Source organism: Plutella xylostella, chromosome 15 (assembly GCF_932276165.1).
Source record: "Plutella xylostella chromosome 15, ilPluXylo3.1, whole genome shotgun sequence".
Taxonomy (NCBI): domain Eukaryota; kingdom Metazoa; phylum Arthropoda; class Insecta; order Lepidoptera; family Plutellidae; genus Plutella; species Plutella xylostella.
In genome coordinates this window covers 6499338-6518796 of record NC_063995.1, presented here as the reverse complement: position 1 = coordinate 6518796, position 19459 = coordinate 6499338, and the positions used below count along the sequence as shown (strand labels likewise).

Sequence of the window (19459 nt, the reverse complement as noted above, 5' to 3'; positions counted from 1 at the left end):
TGTAAATGTCCTTACGTAATGTATTTCGTTGTGGTACATTTTTGTGAGCTGAAAAGAAATTACCGTGCTTAAAAACTGCAGACGAAATAAATGCTTTTCTAATCGGTGACTATAAAAAGCTAACAAATTATTATAGAAATCAAAACGCTACTGTTTTACTGTGTATGATACATGTGACCGTCATTGTTCAAAGATGTCAATGGCCAGAAAAGAAATCTATTTTTAATTATGAAACAATTAATATCAATTTATGGATGAACCAATCACCACAGGCCACTAATAATAATATGCATAGGTTTATGCTATGAAGCATCGCAACTCTTCGTCCTTGGCCTTCCTCATTCAAAGATATATCTCCGTGAAATGTCCGTTTCAGATCCGTTTATCCAGTTTCGTCAGATATCATGTATGTGATTATTGAAAAACCTGCCCTTATCTCGTAAATATCTTAACACTGGAGATTATCTGCGTAGGAATTGAGCTCCTATACCCTGATCGCTACTGAGTGAGAGAGTATCGGAGGAGAGGATCGGCCGAGAATACTGTCTCGCCCCTCTGCTTGGTAGGTGTAACATGGGCTTATAAGGCACAATAGTGTAAAGTTCATGTTCATACCCGTTCCCTGAGCATGGTGCAGGCGGCCTGGTTCGCCTGAGAGCGAGCGGCGGTGGGCCGCGCCGCCGCCTCGCGCGCCTCCGCCCGGCTGTAGCCGCGCATCATCCACGCCGCCTCCACGTAGTGTAATATAGTACATGTTCATACCCGTTCCCTGAGCATGGTGCAGGCGGCCTGGTTCGCCTGAGAGCGAGCGGCGGTGGGCCGCGCCGCCGCCTCGCGCGCCTCCGCCCGGCTGTAGCCGCGCATCATCCACGCCGCCTCCACGTAGTGTAATATAGTACATGTTCATACCCGTTCCCTGAGCATGGTGCAGGCGGCCTGGTTCGCCTGAGAGCGAGCGGCGGTGGGCCGCGCCGCCGCCTCGCGCGCCTCCGCCCGGCTGTAGCCGCGCATCATCCACGCCGCCTCCACGTAGTGTAATATAGTACATGTTCATACCCGTTCCCTGAGCATGGTGCAGGCGGCCTGGTTCGCCTGAGAGCGAGCGGTGGTGGGCCGCGCCGCCGCCTCGCGCGCCTCCGCCCGGCTGTAGCCGCGCATCATCCACGCCGCCTCCACGTAGTGTAATATAGTACATGTTCATACCCGTTCCCTGAGCATGGTGCAGGCGGCCTGGTTCGCCTGAGAGCGAGCGGCGGTGGGCCGCGCCGCCGCCTCGCGCGCCTCCGCCCGGCTGTAGCCGCGCATCATCCACGCCGCCTCCACGTAGTGTAATATAGTACATGTTCATACCCGTTCCCTGAGCATGGTGCAGGCGGCCTGGTTCGCCTGAGAGCGAGCGGCGGTGGCCGCGCCGCCGCCTCGCGCGCCTCCGCCCGGCTGTAGCCGCGCATCATCCACGCCGCCTCCACGTAGTGTAATATAGTACATGTTCATACCCGTTCCCTGAGCATGGTGCAGGCGGCCTGGTTCGCCTGAGAGCGAGCGGCGATGGGCCGCGCCGCCGCCTCGCGCGCCTCCGCCCGGCTGTAGCCGCGCATCATCCACGCCGCCTCCACGTAGTGTGGCTGCGCTGCCCACTCCAGCGAAATCGCTGGAAGAAAGGGGAGGGAGTTAGGCTCGTGTGTTGAAAAAGAAATAACGAAATGGGTATTAAAAATAACTTGTTTATATGCAATTTTATAGCCGAATCAACCGTTATTTTTAGCAGTTCGATGTTCTCAGTTATTGATATTGTAGGGAGAATAAAATTTAACTTCGGTTAGGGAGTTTTGAAGAATATACTAACTTGGATGTGGAGAGTTGTACCACACAATGTGAATATATGGCATAAGGGGATTGCAAAAATGGGAATTAAATGTGTAAAACAGTCCAAATCGTAACGGAAAATATAGAAATTGTGCCTGGGATCCTCTTGGATGAAATATAAACATAGCAAAAGGCACTCCAAGCGTGATCATGCCAGCAAATGCGTAAGTATATCAAATAGTAAATATGATTCAGAAAATCAATAAGATATCAGAAAGAATATTAAATTAACTTGTGGGTGCGAATTAGAATAACATCCGAAGGGTAAGAAGGTATGTTTGTTATTCCAAGCACATTACAGTCACAGTGTTACAGCAGCTGAGTCACAAACCGTTGCGAGCGCCAGAAGAAGTCAAGCAGAGATAAATATTAAATTATTAATGTGCGAAATTCAGGGCAACACAGCGATTCCAAAGAGCGATGGTAAATAATTAGTAGTGCTGGACGTGGGAAACTGATTTCTACACGTAGTTAGACGCTTCGTCGTCAATGTAGCTGATCTGAAGTACATACAGTCATATTCATTACTGTATTTGTACATTATTTCTACATTGGTAATTGACTTGTATCTTTAATTTTCTTTAATCTTTAAACCACTATAGTCCAAATTAACACTGCTTTACCATCGCTCTCAATGCACTATACTTTGGCAATTGAGAGAATGCATTTTGACATTTGCCTATATCTGGTAAGAAAAGTTGGTTTTCCTTTGCAGTCGTCAAATGCTTACGGGATTCGGGATCTCAAATATCAAATACGCATTCTCTCAATGGCCATACTATATCGCTTTGGAACCTCCTCGTTACCACGCACACCAGCACACACACACACACGCACGCGTGTATCACACATACATACCGTCGGAGCCAGGCGGCAGCGGCAGCAGCGGGTGCGCCGACACGCTGGCGTTGACGGGCGCGGCCACGTCGCCGCGCGACGACCGCAGCGAGCGCGAGCCCCGGAACGACGCCGACCTGCGACAACCGGCAGAGGATGGTCACATTAACACCACGGTGGCTAGCTGGTGAGTCTAGTGGGAGGTTTGCTGGCCGTACGAGCAGTGTTAACGCGGATTAGTAAGGCGGGTACGTAGGGCAACGTGTACCAGTAGATGGCGACTCTACCGTGCCATACGAATTTGCCATAAAACTCCGCATGTTGAATGCGAGTTTTACACCCATGGAACGTTGAAAAGTCAAAGCAAAGTATGGGGCCAGACAGGCCTTCATACGTCATCGCTATGTAAATTCGTTTTCAGCTCGTATGGTAAGAAAAACTCCCACTAAGGCCCTTTGTGCTGTGATGCTAATGGAATGTGAGCTTGTGTCGCGAGTCTGTCACTGCTGTTACACGGTTCTAGATACTTCTGAATGGATTTCACGCGAGTTTTAGTTTAACCGGATGTCAGAAATAAATCTGAACTGACTCAAAATTTACCTAAAATCAAATTAATTCGAAACCACACCATCCTCCGACCGTTTGTCTCTTTTGTCAACGAAATACCTTTTGCAAATGTAATTTAGAAGATTTCTTCCGAATAAAGCGACAGTATACGAGTTTAACAGCGCATGCTCGATACTACACCAGTTAAAATCGAAGGCGACACCGAATTTCGGTCAACACAAAATGTAGGTACTGCAATGCAAAGAAATAAAGTTTACATAAAATTAAAGCCTCTTATTTAAATGTATTTTACTGGACAGATTAAAATTTATAAGGATGGACAGGTACTAAGAAGAAATTAGGGATTTTTGCAGAATTTAGTTCTTTGCAATCCAGTACACTAGATATACGACTGCAATAAGTGTCGTCATAAAATCAAAATGGTGTGTTTGACCTATCTTTGATTATACAGAACTATAAGCTGTTTCTCTCTAAAGTTTTTATTTAATTCGTTTAGAGTTCCAATTACTTCATGCACTCGTTAATTTCATATGTGGGTATTTATTTAATTAACTCTTATTTATCCACAAAACGCAACATCAAAAACCAGAAGCACCCAACCCCATGCTAACACTCGCCTTTAGAAAGTAACCATATTTTTATAAAAGTACATTTTAAAGACTTTTAAATTCAACACCTCTGATGATTTTGGATATAATCTACATAGATGTAACCATTATTAATTAGGCATTTCTTAAACTAAGCTACTAAAAGCTACTGCGACCTGCAATAATATCTATAAAGGGATAATCTGCAGTGTTTGCGCATAAAATTATCAATTCTTGTGCATGCATCAAACACCACAAGTTATCCATAGAGATATTTATCGTTTTCCGTAAAGTAAAGACGGAAAAGACAGTTACCAATCTAAAAGAGTCCTAAATCCGCAAATAATAAGCTTTTTTCAGTAAGTATAATTTCGAATGGCACTAAAGCTAAATTTAAAACATGCGACGTTGGCTACATTTGGCGAAGGTTCAGTAATAGTTTGTTTGCATTTACCTCTGGAATGTTTGTCGTTTCACGTAGTTATCTCGGACGTACTCCACTATTTGTTTCTGAGTGCGCCCACTGTATCTGTAAACGAAATAAACTTTTAGAAGAGAATTCGAAAGAAAATGAAACTCTTACCAATGATTATGATACAATCTTAAATTAAATTAATTAAATAGCTTACAGCTCGCTCAAGATTTGTCACGTTGTACGTGAGCTCACCGAATAACGTATCGACAGTATCTTATAAAATAATGGGAACTCAGCTAGCTACCTATGCTGATTGACTAATCCACACCTCACCTCTCATCCCTTTTTCTAATACCTTATAATATGTAAGGATGGGCAGTCACCTAGCTCCCAATAGTAACTGGCTAATCCATTCGTTCGACGCCCTCCTGCCCGCTGGACCGACGACCTTAGGCGGGTAGCCGGTAGTGGCTGGACGAGGACGAGTGTTGTGGACTCCTTGGAACAGGCCATGTCCAGCAGTGGATGATTATTGGCTGAAGATAATAATGAAGATGCGAGCCTCCCTGATTGACTTATCGATTGTACCTCATAAAAAGTATGGACATCCAGGTCAGCTAGCTGCCCTTTACTGATTGGCTAATCCATTCGTTGCTTTCTAAACCTTTCTGTATACAACTACTAGCTGTTCCCGCGAGCTACACGTCGCCTTAAAGTTTTCCCGTAGGAATTCCGCGATAAAAAGTAGCCTATGTTCTTTCTCAGGGTCTGACCATCTGTATACCAAATTTAATTCAAATCTTGTTTTGTTTTGGCGTGAAAGAGTAACAGACAGACAGACAAAGTTACTTCGCATTTATAATATTAGGAGAAACAACATACCTGAACGAGGATCCTCGCGTGATGACGCGGGGCTTGTGGCGGCGCGGGCGCGGCACGCTGCTGCAGCGGAAGAAGCCGTGGTTCTCGACGCACTTCTTCCAGAAGTTCTTGCACTCGTTGCGCCCGTCGAAGAAGAATTCTACCACGTCGCGGTAGTAACTCTGTGAAACAAACAGTTATTGTAATTATTGAACAGAATATCACCCCCACAGAATAGTGTCTCTATAACACATCTCTTATAGCCAAGACGCCAAATTGCTACTTTCATAAAATTAGTATAATTATGAACGGTAGAGTAGATATTATATTAGCGGATTAGCATAACAAGCAAGTATGATGCTGTGCCGTATAGTTGGGCGTGTCTCATAATTATAATTCTGAACAACTTTTCTTTTACGACGTTTGGAAATCCGAGAAAAAATTGAGAAGCAATAAGAAACTTTTTGCTTACTAGGTATATTATGTTTTTTATAACATCGTGTATACTCACATATCCCTCAGGGTGCAATTTAATCAGAAACTTCTTCCGCTTGAAGGAGATCTTGCGTATCTTGGCCCAGCTGAAGGTGTTGATCTTGGTGGTGTGCTGGAACACCACGATGCCCATGTGCGCCACCGCCAGGTTCAGAGGCACGTTCTCGTGGTCCTTGGCCGGGTGCATTTTTATACCTGCACATATTACAGTTGCGTTAACAAGAGGCACGTGTTGATTATGGCGGGGTGCGATTTTATAGCTGCACATATTACACTTAATATGTTGACTAAAGGCTCGCACTAGTGGTTCATGGTGGAGTGCGCTTTTATGCCTGCACATATTACTTATGTTAACTAGAGGCACATTCACGTGGTCTATAGCCGGGTGCATTTTTATACCTGCACATATTACACTTATTTTAACTAGAAGCACATTCTCGTGGTCTATAGCCGGGTGCGTTTTTATACTGCACATATTAAAAATATCAACTAAGTAGTTGTATACATAATATGTCTTCAACATTTGGTGATGACGAAAGTAGCCAGTTGTGGTCTAATAAGGAATACTGAGTTGCATAAAACTTACCGTATAATTCACATCTTCTGGCCGTCTCTAGTAAGTTTAAATCCGCTTCTGCTGGGCTCTGTCCACTGTAAATAAATAGGTCATGTATAAATATCATCATGAGCCATGCAGTTTCACCCCATAACAAGCTTGACATAGTAAGACAACGATAACAACACTAATATGGTTATGTGAATGCACACATCACCATAAAGATAGGCAAGTTAGGATCCTCTACTCAATTTAATATACTAGGTCCGTCCGTTTTAGAGCCATGATGGCAAAACAGATAAAAAACAATGCTGATACTTGACAAGCTTACACAGCTCTTTTCTATGGGATCTGATTCTGCATTTTATACTCAAATTATAAATGATTCATTTCGTCCAGCTGTTAAATGTGTACTATTGCATTGACGCCTATCGCCCATGCACTTTGTAGTTACCGCAACTATATCTACTGTTGTCAGTCAAAGTCATACAAGATATGCCACTTCGAAACAAAACGTTGATAACAGAGATAGTATGGCGTGCGACAGACTGTATTAAACTGTTGCCTTTTCTCTTAAACACAAACTGTATTGGCACAAAAAACTTGCAGTGTTTAACAAGTGTTTTAAACTAAATTTGAATTAAAGATGCGCTAAACATCTGTTAAACAGTGTCTAAGTTTTTGGGGTAAGGTCTAAATAATTATGTTTGTATTTATTGTGTTCCCGGTCAGACGTCACTCACATGTGTTTCTTGTGGTTCTCCATGATGCGGCGCTCGGACTCGGCGTCCTGCCCCGGGAAGAACTTGTAGCCGCTCAGGTACGAGTGGTCCGGGTAGTCTTCAGGAACGAAGTCGCCGCATTCCGCTGAAACAAATGTATTGATTATTAGTTTCGTTGTGTTTTGAAAGGTCTTCAGGAGGGTTTAAAATGTCTATGTTCTCCACCATGGTCTTATTTATTTCTATGCTGACTTTCAATCAAATAGCTTTTACCTTTTCAGTGACAAAGGGTAACTAAGTTGTGTGCTGTTTGTAAATGACAGTATATGTGGATTATGAGTCTCAAGCACGCTATATAGTGCATTTAACCAATTCCACTTCACTTTTGCCATAAACCAGGAGAATTCAAAGTACCCTCCTGAAGCGACGTATCGCCTATTTCTTATACTATACGTCGTCCGTCGGGAGAAACCTGGTCAATCAGCGACTGACAACTAATCTAACCAAAACCTCTCACAACGGTGTCACACCAACTTAAAGAGTACAGACGCAGTACTCACCCTGTATAATATAGCTGGCCATGAGCGCGGCGGTGTTCTCGTTGCACTGTATGGTGGCGTGCGCCAGGTCGCGCTTCACTTGCAGACAGAACAGGTATCTGGTGCACTCACAACTCACCCTGTATAATATAGCTGGCCATGAGCGCGGCGGTGTTCTCGTTGCACTGTATGGTGGCGTGCGCCAGGTCGCGCTTCACTTGAAGACAGAACAGGTATCTGGTGAACTCCTCTTCAAGGCGCGCCGGGTCCGGCGTGTAGAACTTCACGCAGAACCGTAGCGTCGGCTCCAGCATCGAGAGGCCCACTTGCCGGCAGATCGGTTTCTCTATGTCCAGCCAGTACTGTGAGCGGAATGGTTTGTGGTGAGCAATTTGGATTGGAGGTGAATGCTGGTATTTATTAGTGACGGTACCCTAACTGTAAGTGTGGTGCACCGTCATTGACTTCAACTTTATTAGGGCATCTACATCGATCAAGTACCTATCTGCTAGCTATAGATACTTGGCGATAGTATGTAAGTTAAATCAATCACGCAACTCTCTGAATGCAAACTGTTGGTTATAAACAACTACAAAAAACTTCATTGCCATTACAAGTGCATTAGAATTTAAATTACATGAGATCAGGTATCGGATTAAGTGATCACTATAATTTAAGAGTATCGTATAATAATGTTAATCTAATTCTATTCGCATTATTGCTAACTTTCCAAGAGAAACAATCTATTATGTATGTGTGCTGTACGAGAAACTTATCAATTTATGTCCAAGTTCGTAATTACATTAGAGTCCAATCATCCAACTTCCTAAAGTGCCCGAAAGTAATGGATGTAATTCACAACTAAAAAATGGAACCGATTCTAAAGGCTAAGGCTTGCGGAGCGGTGTGCGAGGAAATAACCGCCCAATGAAGCTCCATCCATGACTGGAGTTTTTATGCAATTTCATTGATCGATTTATACCTCACACACCGCTCCGCTACCCTGCTCCGTTCCGGTGGAGAGGCAGCCTTACTCTTGTGCAGTCAGCAATAGAGATTACATGAAGACACCCACGGATGGGTGATATACCTATGGTAGCAGCCTAACACAGTATAGGTACTGACCTTCGTCCCGTTGACGTCCTGGTACTCGAGGCCGAAGTAGTCAGCCTCCAGCAGGTGCAGCTGCTTGCACACCTGCTCGAACAGCACCTTGCCCAGCGCCTTCGACTGCGGGGGAGAATGAACGTTAGTTACTATATGGAAAGAATACAAGCAATGGATACGAAGTAGGGCAGAAGAATTAGTGTACACTTGTGGAGTTCTTCTTAATCTCATTGAGATCAGCCATCTACGCAGTATTGATTGTAGTGCCCAAGTGTGTAAACTCTGTTCCATTAGTCCCTGGGTTATGGGACTAATGGAACAATTAGATGGATTGACCGACACGACTGGAGAGAGCTACATAGTTTCTTCTTCTTAGCGTCTAGGTGATTATGTACACTAGTATGTGACAATGGTGAAAGGATAGGCCAGTCAGATAACCGTCAGTCGCTGACTGCCCAGGGTGCCAGGATCTATTCGTGGATACGCTACCAGCCATAGATAAGAGTTAGGATAGTATTATTTTACGTACACCTTCTATTCTATTCTATATGTACTCACAGTCGCATACATATATGGGAGAGCGATAAAGGGCTCAAACGTAGTTGACACAAGAAACATCCTTCCTAATATTATAAATGCGAAAGTAACTGTGTCTGTCTGTCTGTCTGTCTGTTACTCTTTCACGCCAAAACTACTGAACGGATTTGAATGAAATTTGGTATACATATGGTCTAGACCCTGGGAAAGAACATAGGCTACTTTTTATCCCGGGATTCCCACGAGAAAACTTTTTAAGGCGAAGCGAAGCGCGCGGGAACAGCTATATTTTATAATCAAACAAAATCACTGTACTATTGGAGCACCTATTGCTATTATGATAACTTATCTTATCAAAAAGCCATCGATGGTTCGGATACTTTGATTTGATTGATACAAAATGGTTTATGGTGAAATACAACCAATTCATCATTCATTACTAGTCATTATGACGAATTAGCTATAAAAATCGGTATCTACCACAGTGGCACATGGTAATTAATAACACCTCAATTTATTGATCGGGCTAAAAACAAAAAGTGACAAAATGTTAAGTAATTTAGAAATTGACGCTGATGCAAGATTCATGAGGCGCACAGCCCGTCACTCACACGATTCAGTCCGTAACTAAGCTCTCTGTAATCCTATAATGCACTGATAAATATGTATTGCTTCATCTCTTTCGTGATTAAATTTCTGTCATGCGAGATGTTTCTAATAACAAAATAGGAAGGTACTTAATTGGAATCTAGAAAACTAGAGTTTACCTTACTTTAAACATCGTCTTCGCAGACATTTTGCTCTGAATGGTTACTTTAAATAAGGACACAAACCCACTTAAGATGTAACTTATCTTAAACAATAATCCAACTATGTAGTTCTCCGTGTAAGACGAGGTAAGGCAAAGTTTTCGCATTACAAAGTTATTATGAACTAGCTTTTGCCAACGAGCTTGATATCGTTCGAGTCAATCGCCTTAAAAGTTTTCCTGTGGCGATCCCAGATACAATATAGCCGTACCAGTGTCACCCTAAAAGGTTCTATCTAATACCTACCTACGTGGCATGGCTTCGTCCGTATTCTAAAAATAAAATAAAAACCTAAATAGAAATCGGGCTGCCCCTTTCGGAATAGGTGCAATAAACAGTATTATACATTTATATGTAGAAATACTTATTTTTCACGAAGTTTACAATATTTTTAATTAATAATAGGAGTGAGAGATGACTTCAGAATATCTAATAAAATGTTGCAATGGCCCTCTTTAGATGCCAGACTCTACCCGACAAACAAATCATATAAAATAAAATAAATAAAAATTTGAATCCTGTATCCCAATCTCCTTACAAAAAAGTAGGTAACCCAGTAAGCTAAAAACGTTGTAGCTCGGTTAGCTAGCGAGACAATAAAAAGGCTTATTAAAATTCCTAGTCGCGAGTAAATAAGGAGCAAGTAACGCGCACTCCAGTACACCGTTAAGAAGCCTGTGCCACAAAAATTAGCAAAGCGGTCACGAGGCTCATTTCCATGCGCTTTGTCGACTATGCCGCTGGATGGCCTATTTTAATTTACTGCTAATAACAAATAAAGCTTATTGGTTAAAGTATTGAATAATAGCTTTAGTACCGTAATTGTATTTTTTTAAGGATAGATTCCTTGTTCTTATCGTGACAGCTAAGAAAACATTATTTATGGAAATTGCTTTATTAAATTAAAGTACTGTAAGAATCTCTGCTTCCGCCATCGCCACAAGGATAACTAGTGAAAGAAGATAGAGGCGATATACCTATTATGTAGAGTAAGGTAATAAATAAAGCCACGGCCAAAACCAAACTTGGGTTTGTCCATAGGGACCCAAGAGATCTAACGGAACTCTAAAACTAAATAAACTGTAAAGTAAGTTTGAAAACTAAACCCGTATGTTCAGGGTGAACTTTCACAAACCTACATAAAACTAAGCTTAGTAAACACTAAAGAATTAGGTCTGGGAAATAAGCTTTGAATTCAAAGAGAAGGTATTTTTATCAAAAGCTCCCGGCAAAGTCTTTAGACGAGTGCCAAGAATTTGTCGTAGTTTGGGAGGTTTTAGCGTGAAATTGCCAAGAGAAACTTTGCAAGCCTTTCAAATTCTACAACCGAAATCCTAGCGGTTTACTTTAAGTTAAATTAAAAACGGAATGAAAAAGTTAAACTAAATTCTGAAAAATACGGCTATCATTCAACTACGATCCTATTCACAACACGCATTTAACTCTACATTGTTAGCGACAAGACCCGAATTCCCGTGGCAAGCTGTTTTGTACAAGTTAAAACTGAATCAGGACTTATAACGTGGTACTTTACGACTTCCAGCTACGAGGGTCCTCGGCCGCGGGGGACTCTGCATGCTCCGAGTAGAAAGGAACTCGACGACTTTATGGCCGGGATGAAAAAAGCACGTTTCCTCGCCATTATATACGTACGGAACATACAATACATAGGTACGTTACATATAAATTCCACTGGAAGTCTGAAAGTCCGCACATAAATTTAAAAGTTTATGGCACTAGCTTTTATGATGTGTAGGACTAAATACTTAAATAGCAAATGAGTTGGTAAACATAGGTCTGTGCTCTTTAACAAGAGTAACATAATAGTATAATAAAAGAGAAATAAGACTTATGTGATGTCATCAAGACATACGAGGGCGATACCGAAATGATCGGGAATAGAAAAAAGTACAAAGATATCATAATATTATTTACTTTTATTGTTTTTCAAAGTAGTATCCGTGACATTCAATGCACTTTTTCATTCGATTAAACCAATCATTGAAACAGTAATTCCAGTCTGAAGTGGATACTGTCGAAAACAGCTGATTTGTAAGCTTCGACCGCCTCTTCTGGGCCGCTAAACCGTTGACCACGTAGCATATCTTTAATTCTTGGGAATGTAAAATAATCATTGGGGCTCAGATCAGGGCTATACGGAGGATGGTCCATCAACTCCACGTTTTCCATATTTAAAAACGTTCTTGTTTTGCGAGCGGTATGAGAGCTTGCATTATCGTGGTGAAGGATTATACGACGATTCGGGTTAGTTTTACGAAGTTCTCTTACGACTTCCGGCAAACAAACTGTTGTGTACCAATCAGCAGTAACCGTCCTTTGTTCTTGTAATGGAATCGTAGCCACATGGCCAGTTTTCGATACAAACGAAGCGACCATTTTTTTCGACACGCTGCGTGAGCGAATAACTTTTGTTGGCTTGACCTCACCTTCGAAGACCCAAACTGCCGATTGATGTTTTCTTTCGGGCTCATATGAATAAATCCACGATTCATCACCAGAGACGATATTGTAGACAGCATTTGAACTGCCTCCATTGAACCGTTGCAGAGCAGATCGACACCAATTAACACGAGCCGACTTTTGTTCCTCGGTCAAACGGTGGGGCACCCAGCGCGAAACTAACTTCTTGACACCCAGTTCTTCATGTAAAATGGTTTGAATGGCTGTCATACCAATGCTGAGAGAAGCCCGAATCTGCTCGTACAGTGAAACTATAAAGTCCTGAAATTAAATGAGGGCACTGCTATCTTTCATGTAGCAACCCTATATAGCGAAACATAACTGACTTTGATACTTGAAATTTTGCCTGTTAACTTCCTACCTATTTTTGTATTTTTAAAACAACTTACCATCCACAAAAAAGCTCTTATACAAGCTAGAAGGTGTTAATATGAAGGCTGATAGTGAAACTAATAAATATTTATTTAGATAACGTTATTACAACTGTATAAAAAAACTGGATCTGTAGACAAAGGGCACACATAGTAAAGACATCAATTTCTCTTTTTGGACGGCCAGTTCTGTTTCTTCCAGGAGTTAGAAATATTCCATATTTTGCCCTCTTTGGCACGCTGGTCTGATATAACTATAAAATAAAATAAAAAAATCTTTTTGAGTTATACAATGCTTCCCAAATTCACACAATGTGAATTTAGTAAGTAAACAAACATATATCTTCAAGTATCAAAATGTTAAGGTTTGACTCAACTGAAACCAGATGAAACCTACAATCAGTGGTATGTAAACAATGTTCGACTTGGGCTCTAAACCTATGTTTATTGATAAATGAAGCGTTGGTGTTGGTACTAATAAAAAATGAGATATTACAATTTGTACAATGCTACATACCCGTCGTACACGCTGTACGAGCGTAAACATCCTCCAAATTCGACAAAATGTGTCCAGCTTGATGTTCCGCTAAACATTGTATTAAAACTCGATAAATAACTTCACTAGCTTGACTACGAATATTTTTCTTCATCTTCCTAATTGCAACCAAGCGTAAATTATTGCTTTTATCTAGATTATCCTTATAATTAATAAGAAAATTCAAAAAAACAGCCAACCGCCTATTGACATGAACAATTGTTATGACTTTTATGTTTCTTTTCTAATGGTGCCAGGCTCCTGAAAATTTTAGTTCCTCAAACATTAATTTCAGGACTTTATAGTTTCACTGTATGTCACATGTCTATCTTCTTTTATTAAGGGGATCCCTAAAGCTAAAATGCTTAAGTCGGCTTGATATACTTGATTAGATTGGAAAAACGGTGGCTTCTATCACATTGATAAAAATATATTTTGTAGCAGAGGGTATACTGAACATGTTAGTTGCTTATAAATTGGTGCAGGATTATAATAAGTATGTTAAAAAAAATTGCAAACACACCATGTCTTTTGCCATTTTTTGACTTATTATGAAAAAACCCTCGAAATCAGAGGGCCCATTTTCATGGAATCTTATATGTATGTGTAGGTAATTAAATTCTTAACAAAGTTACCTTAAAGAGTTGGCTTTAATGGACCAGAAGTCAACTTTTTTTGCAAAAAACTAATAAATTCCGGTTTAAAAATGATGACACCGTGACAGATTTCAGATTTCTTCAGTCGTCGCCCTGGTGGCGGCCTGTTAGGAGCGATACCCACGCCATTTTATTTTTTATCAAATATTTCACAAAAACTGATTAAATCAACAAATTATGACTACAAGTATTATATAGTGTTGCCCAAATTCAGTCTTGGTCTTGCAGTCTTGGTCTTGTTCTTGCGTTTTTGCAAGACCAAGACCAAGAACAAGACCGCGTATTTTTAGCAAGACCAAGACCAAGACTGACCGTGCAAGACTTGAGCAAGAACAAGACATAGCCTGCAAGACTCTTGCGTCTTGCAGAGCGCTATTTCACTGAGTAGTTAGGTGTAACAGTTCGGTGTATAGGTAAGTACGCTTAGGAATTCTATGAGATGCAAAAAACTGTATCAAAGAAAATGAAAAACTGGACCTATGCGCATTACGACTAATACCATAAACATAGCGAATAAAAAAATATCTATTAAAATCAAAAATTAAACTTTAATAAATAGTAATAGACTAATAGGTAATTGCAAGACTTGCAAGACTCTTGCTGCAAGACCAAGACCAAGACCAAGACTGGGAGCGCAAGACCAAGACCAAGACCAAGACCAGGTGTATTGGCGCAAGACCAAGACCAAGACCAAGACCAGGTGTATTGGCGCAAGACCAAGACCAAGACTGGCTAAGTCTCGTCTTGTTCTTGCATTTGGGCAACACTAGTATTATAATACATATGCATTTGCTATGGAAAGTTAATTTTCTAATCATTTTAGATGCAGAAAAGCCGAAAATTCTTAGAAAACATTTCGCCTTTTCGATTTGTTTACATTTTTTACTATAGAGTTACAGATGCATAGATAAAGGTAAACATTGCACATAATGACACTTATTAGATTCTCCGAATAAGAACTATACGGTCAATGCAGTATGCCAAAGCGCGAGCCTGTTTATATTCTGAGGGGGAATTTATTTTATTTTAACGGTTGTGTATGGTAGGTAAGCTACACAATATACAGGGTGTTGAAAAGTAAGTTCATAATTTGTTTTATTTGAAACCAAAAACCGTAGTTAATTAAAAATATATATATTTTAAGATGTGGTAGTCTGTACACTACAGGTTGTTAAAAATAAGTAAGTATTTTTAAAAATTGAAGATCTAATATTTACATAATTTTTTAAATCTATTTAACAAGCTTTGCAAAAAAGCGGTTAAGTGCGACTGTATCTCGCCATGAAAAAAATGAAATGTTTACTGTAGCTATGAATTTTATGCGTTACAAGTGGAATAAAATACCGCATAATATTATGTACAACTATGTAAGAGCCTAGTTTTTAAAAAAAAACTCATAAGAAAATATTAAATACACAGGTTTTTTAACCCCTGAAGGAAATAGAGGGGTGTTATAAGTTTAAAGTAAGGGCTGAATTTCTTTTTTAAATTAGGGTGATAGGTAATGTATATTTTTAATGATTTTTTCAAATAGATAAATGTTATACCATTTTTAAATTGCCATAAAATTACCTATAGTTATAGTTATAGAAAAGGGCAGGGCTACCAGTGCCCATTCGCCACTGCAACCTAAAAGATCTATAAATTATGACTCCCCATGCCGAGTCTCACTCTACAGGCCCAGGTCTTTTATAAACCTGATATTACCTATACAGGATGTTGCAAAAAGGGTATACTGTGCCGAAAGGGTTTGACTCAGGGGTTATTCTGAACAACTTTTGTTCTCCAAGTTTTGGAAATTCTCGAAAAATAAATTCGGTCTCTATAGTAAAAAGTCACGTGATCGAATAAGTTTCTATGTAAAAGGTTTTGTTACGTGAATTTTCAAAATTGTAGAAGAAAAGTGGATCAGAATGGCACCTAAATCCACTTTTGGCTAAGCTTTATACCCTTTTTTCAATACCTTGTATAAAATATCGTCAGCGTCACCTTAGATCGTAATCATCGTAACTCCTCGTGACCAAATTTTAGAGGAGACAAAAATACTGTTTTATTTGTAGTTCTAGTTGGCATACTACCCACCTAAAGTTTTTTTTAACTAGCCTAAAAATGATTTGTTTAGACAGTCTATCTTCCTGTTCAACCGCAGCCTGAGTGCCAGTGACTCAATGACTGAAAGGAGGCCATTAGTGCTCCTAAATAAATAAAGCAGGCCTGTAGATTATCTTTCAGTGTACCGACACATCTGATTGCTGTAAGAGCCTGATAAGCTCTTCGAACGAGTCATACCTCTGTGGTGGTACGGTTTCGACCTTTCGGACAGTCAGTTTGGCATCCGAAATGCGGATTCGAATAGTGGGTACAATACTTTGCGTTCGTTCACTGTCGGAGCAGGATAAGAACCACGGGCGAGTTGTTGCGCTGGCTGTTTGCTTAAAAATAGTAACCGCGTTCAACTCTATCCCCTAGAGGGCGAACCTTTAGGGCGGCTCTTGTATACCATCACTTGTCTTCTTATCTGCAGAAAATTGACAGAGGTCATACGTGTCTAACAAGTACATTAAGGATGCGAAAAGAGAGGGTTTGTTTTCACTGAAGAAGTTCAGTTGCGGAGTTCCACAGCGGTAGGTCTTGGACCCCTCTGCTGTGGAACTTGGCATACAACGCGGTCCTGCAAATCAAGCTCGCAAACGGCGTTAGCACAGTGCATTTTTCTAATGTCACACAGGTCGTGAGGTAGGCTGAGAGCCTCCTTCGGGGATGACATCCCAATGATTCATTACGAAAAAATTGCTGCAGCTGTGCTCGCCATGCAGTGCATGGGCTACTTCCGAATCTGGGGGGCTGTTGCAAAGGAGTCCGTTGCCTCTATACGGTACGGGTTCCGTGCGATCTATGATCCTTCCGGGAGCACCTGTCTTGTCAAGTCGAAGAGAATGGCTCGTATTCGACGCAACCTGCAGGACTGGTGGGATTGGTTGGAGGACAGGACAGCAGGAAGCTGCAGCAGCCGTCATGCTGTGATTCGACGCATAGATGCAAAAAAAAGTTGAAAGTAACTTCATGTTAATAAAATATTAGATCTTAATTTAACAACATAACATTGCAAAAAAAAATTAACATTGTTGAGTATGTTATTGTAATTTACTAAAGTAGTAATAAAAACAAAGGCTTATTGCATAGTTTTCGTTCACGTTCGCCTACATTGCACGTTGTATATGAGAATAAAGGGTATAATTACTAAGTTTTCTTGTTTAAAAATCACGGTTTGGGGTTTAGAGGAAAACAAATGGTAAAATGCGGAATACAGTTTTTTTTTTCGAATAAAGAGGAAAACATGTGAATTCAAAAAACGTTTCTATTGACACCAAAGAGTACTTTTCGCCGAGAAAAGTGGAGTTACAATGTTTGCGATCTAAAGTGATGATAGAACTAGAACTTATTTTTTCAGTTCACCTGCTGTTGAGTGAAATCGTAATTAGGTAAATGACTCCTTGACATGAAAATAACTTTTTTTTTATAATCGTTATAACAAAACCGTTTTTTTTAATACAGCAATATTTGTAGGTGTACTTACAGTGAGCAAAAGAGCGCAGCAAGGTGTAAATTTTTTGGTTTTTAAGAAACAAAAATATTATTTCTATCATATCCCAAATACACATAAGTACTTAAAAAAAAAAATACACACTCTCGCCTTGTACTAATGTACTCCCTTGCGGGGGTACTTACATGTTATTATTTTTCTGGTGACCTCCCCATATCCCTTTGCCAGCTACGTAACCTTTTGTGACACCCTGTATATGCAGAGTTCTGCAAACTACTGTTCTGCTTTTGAAACACCAAAAAAAAACAGGTCGTCTAACTAAAAGGTCACGTGACCAAAAAAAAATTATATGAAGAAGCGTTTTTTTCATGAATATAAAAAATTACGTAGGATAAAAGTTTTTCAGAGTGACGCCTGAGTAACGCCCTTTCGGCTAACTATACTTTTTTTATTACACGGGGGCAGAGTTTAATACAACACCCTGAACTATTAAACTCTGATAATATTTTCGCGATTTTTTTACATTCTGATTTCATTTCCTGGCTTAGAAATAACATCAATAACATGCTGCACACGTAGGTTTCGGCATAGTATTAAACCCTTTTTGCAACAACCTGTATAAATATCGGCACGGGTACGACTTTATATATAATTAATTATTAAATATTAAAAATACTTTCAAATAAAAATAAATATTTTCGTATCACAAAACAATATTACTTACTTAGTATATTTTTAACAAAGTGGCATGTCTTCACTTTTATGTTTTCGAGTACTATGTTAAAATTTCATCTCATTGTCCGTAGAACGCCCCGCATACCTCAACCCCCCCTCACTAGATTTGACAGATTCTGATTTTCTTCCAGCTTTAGTGACAGCCTTAACTGGCGTACAGCATCGATGTTATCTTGTGTTACCGCTGTTTTTGGCCGACCAGTAGAAGGGACTGTGGTAGGAGAGGAACGTCCATGGTGAAACTCAGAATACCAACGATATATAGTCGTTTTACTTGGTGCTTCAAGTTTATAAATAGAAACAAGCTCGGCGAGACATTGTTCTTGAGATAAACCTCGACGAAAGTTGTGAAAAATAATTGCACGGAAATGTTCCCGCGTAAGCTCCATTTTTTACACCGACTTGTCAAATTCAAATGGTCAATACTCTTTTATTTTTTACTTTTTTTAAAATTCGAAAATGGAATTATGTTTGAAAAAACACTACATTTGATACACCAAAAAGGTTTCACTCTAATTTATTCCTAAGTATTCTATTCCCGATCTTTTCGGTGTAGCCCTCGTACGCAACCTCCCTAAAACGAGGTCTCATCTTAAAAAGATCATATCGAAACAAAAATAGCAACATAAAACTTCGACGAAAATAACTCGGCAAATCCTTTCTCCTGTCCAACATTCTTGCAAAATGAGCACCGTCATACAAAGTTAAACATTTAGACAAGGGTCCTCATTGAGGCCACATAATCCCGGTATCTCTTCTGAACAGTGCAACAGTTAGCCCGTCAAGCGTGGCGCACACGGTCCGACAGCGATGCACAATGGGGCACAACCAAATGGGGGGTCAATTGATGAGCCGTAACAGGAGGGGACCCTGCGGCCGCCGCTGGCATTGGGTTATAAATATCACGCCGCAGATTGGAAAAGAATGGAGGTGGAAAAGAATGGCGTTGGAAAAATACATCACTTGCGTACGAAATAGTCACCTTCATTTTGTCCGACGATTACGTAATACTATTGATAAATAATTATTCTCCATAACTACATACTGCATAAGTTAAACTTATTGCTAATTTATGTTATTATGAGGGATGAGTTGAGGGAAACAGCTCGTGAGTATTTAATAATAATTAGAATCCAGCAAAAGTTATTCACCATTCAGTCATCTATTCCATCGATCGATATCAAGAATATAAATGTAAAAGTGTGTCTGTTCGGCACAAATATAGAATATGGCAGTGTT

The 19459-nt window shown here is 40.3% G+C and overlaps 1 protein-coding gene across 8 annotated transcripts in view; it reads right to left on the bottom strand.

Moving 5' to 3' along the window:
* The window catches only part of LOC105397316 (FERM, ARHGEF and pleckstrin domain-containing protein 1), a 61939-nt gene that overhangs the window by 32977 nt on the left and 9503 nt on the right, over positions 1-19459 (bottom strand). For 4 of the 8 annotated variants that reach the window (XM_048626000.1, XM_048625999.1, XM_048626003.1 and 1 more), the window contains exons 4-13: positions 8571-8675; positions 7585-7807; positions 6928-7051; positions 6215-6279; positions 5645-5823; positions 5155-5315; positions 4312-4386; positions 2725-2840; positions 1497-1651; positions 16-48 (exon numbers count right to left, since the gene is read on the bottom strand). In XM_048626000.1, coding sequence (XP_048481957.1) covers positions 16-48; positions 1497-1651; positions 2725-2840; positions 4312-4386; positions 5155-5315; positions 5645-5823; positions 6215-6279; positions 6928-7051; positions 7585-7807; positions 8571-8675 — 1236 coding nt within the window. The remainder of the gene's footprint in view (positions 1-15; positions 49-1496; positions 1652-2724; positions 2841-4311; positions 4387-5154; positions 5316-5644; positions 5824-6214; positions 6280-6927; positions 7052-7584; positions 7808-8570; positions 8676-19459) is intronic. The other 4 variants (XR_007267102.1, XR_007267104.1, XM_048626002.1 and 1 more) reach the window with 3 other exon arrangements.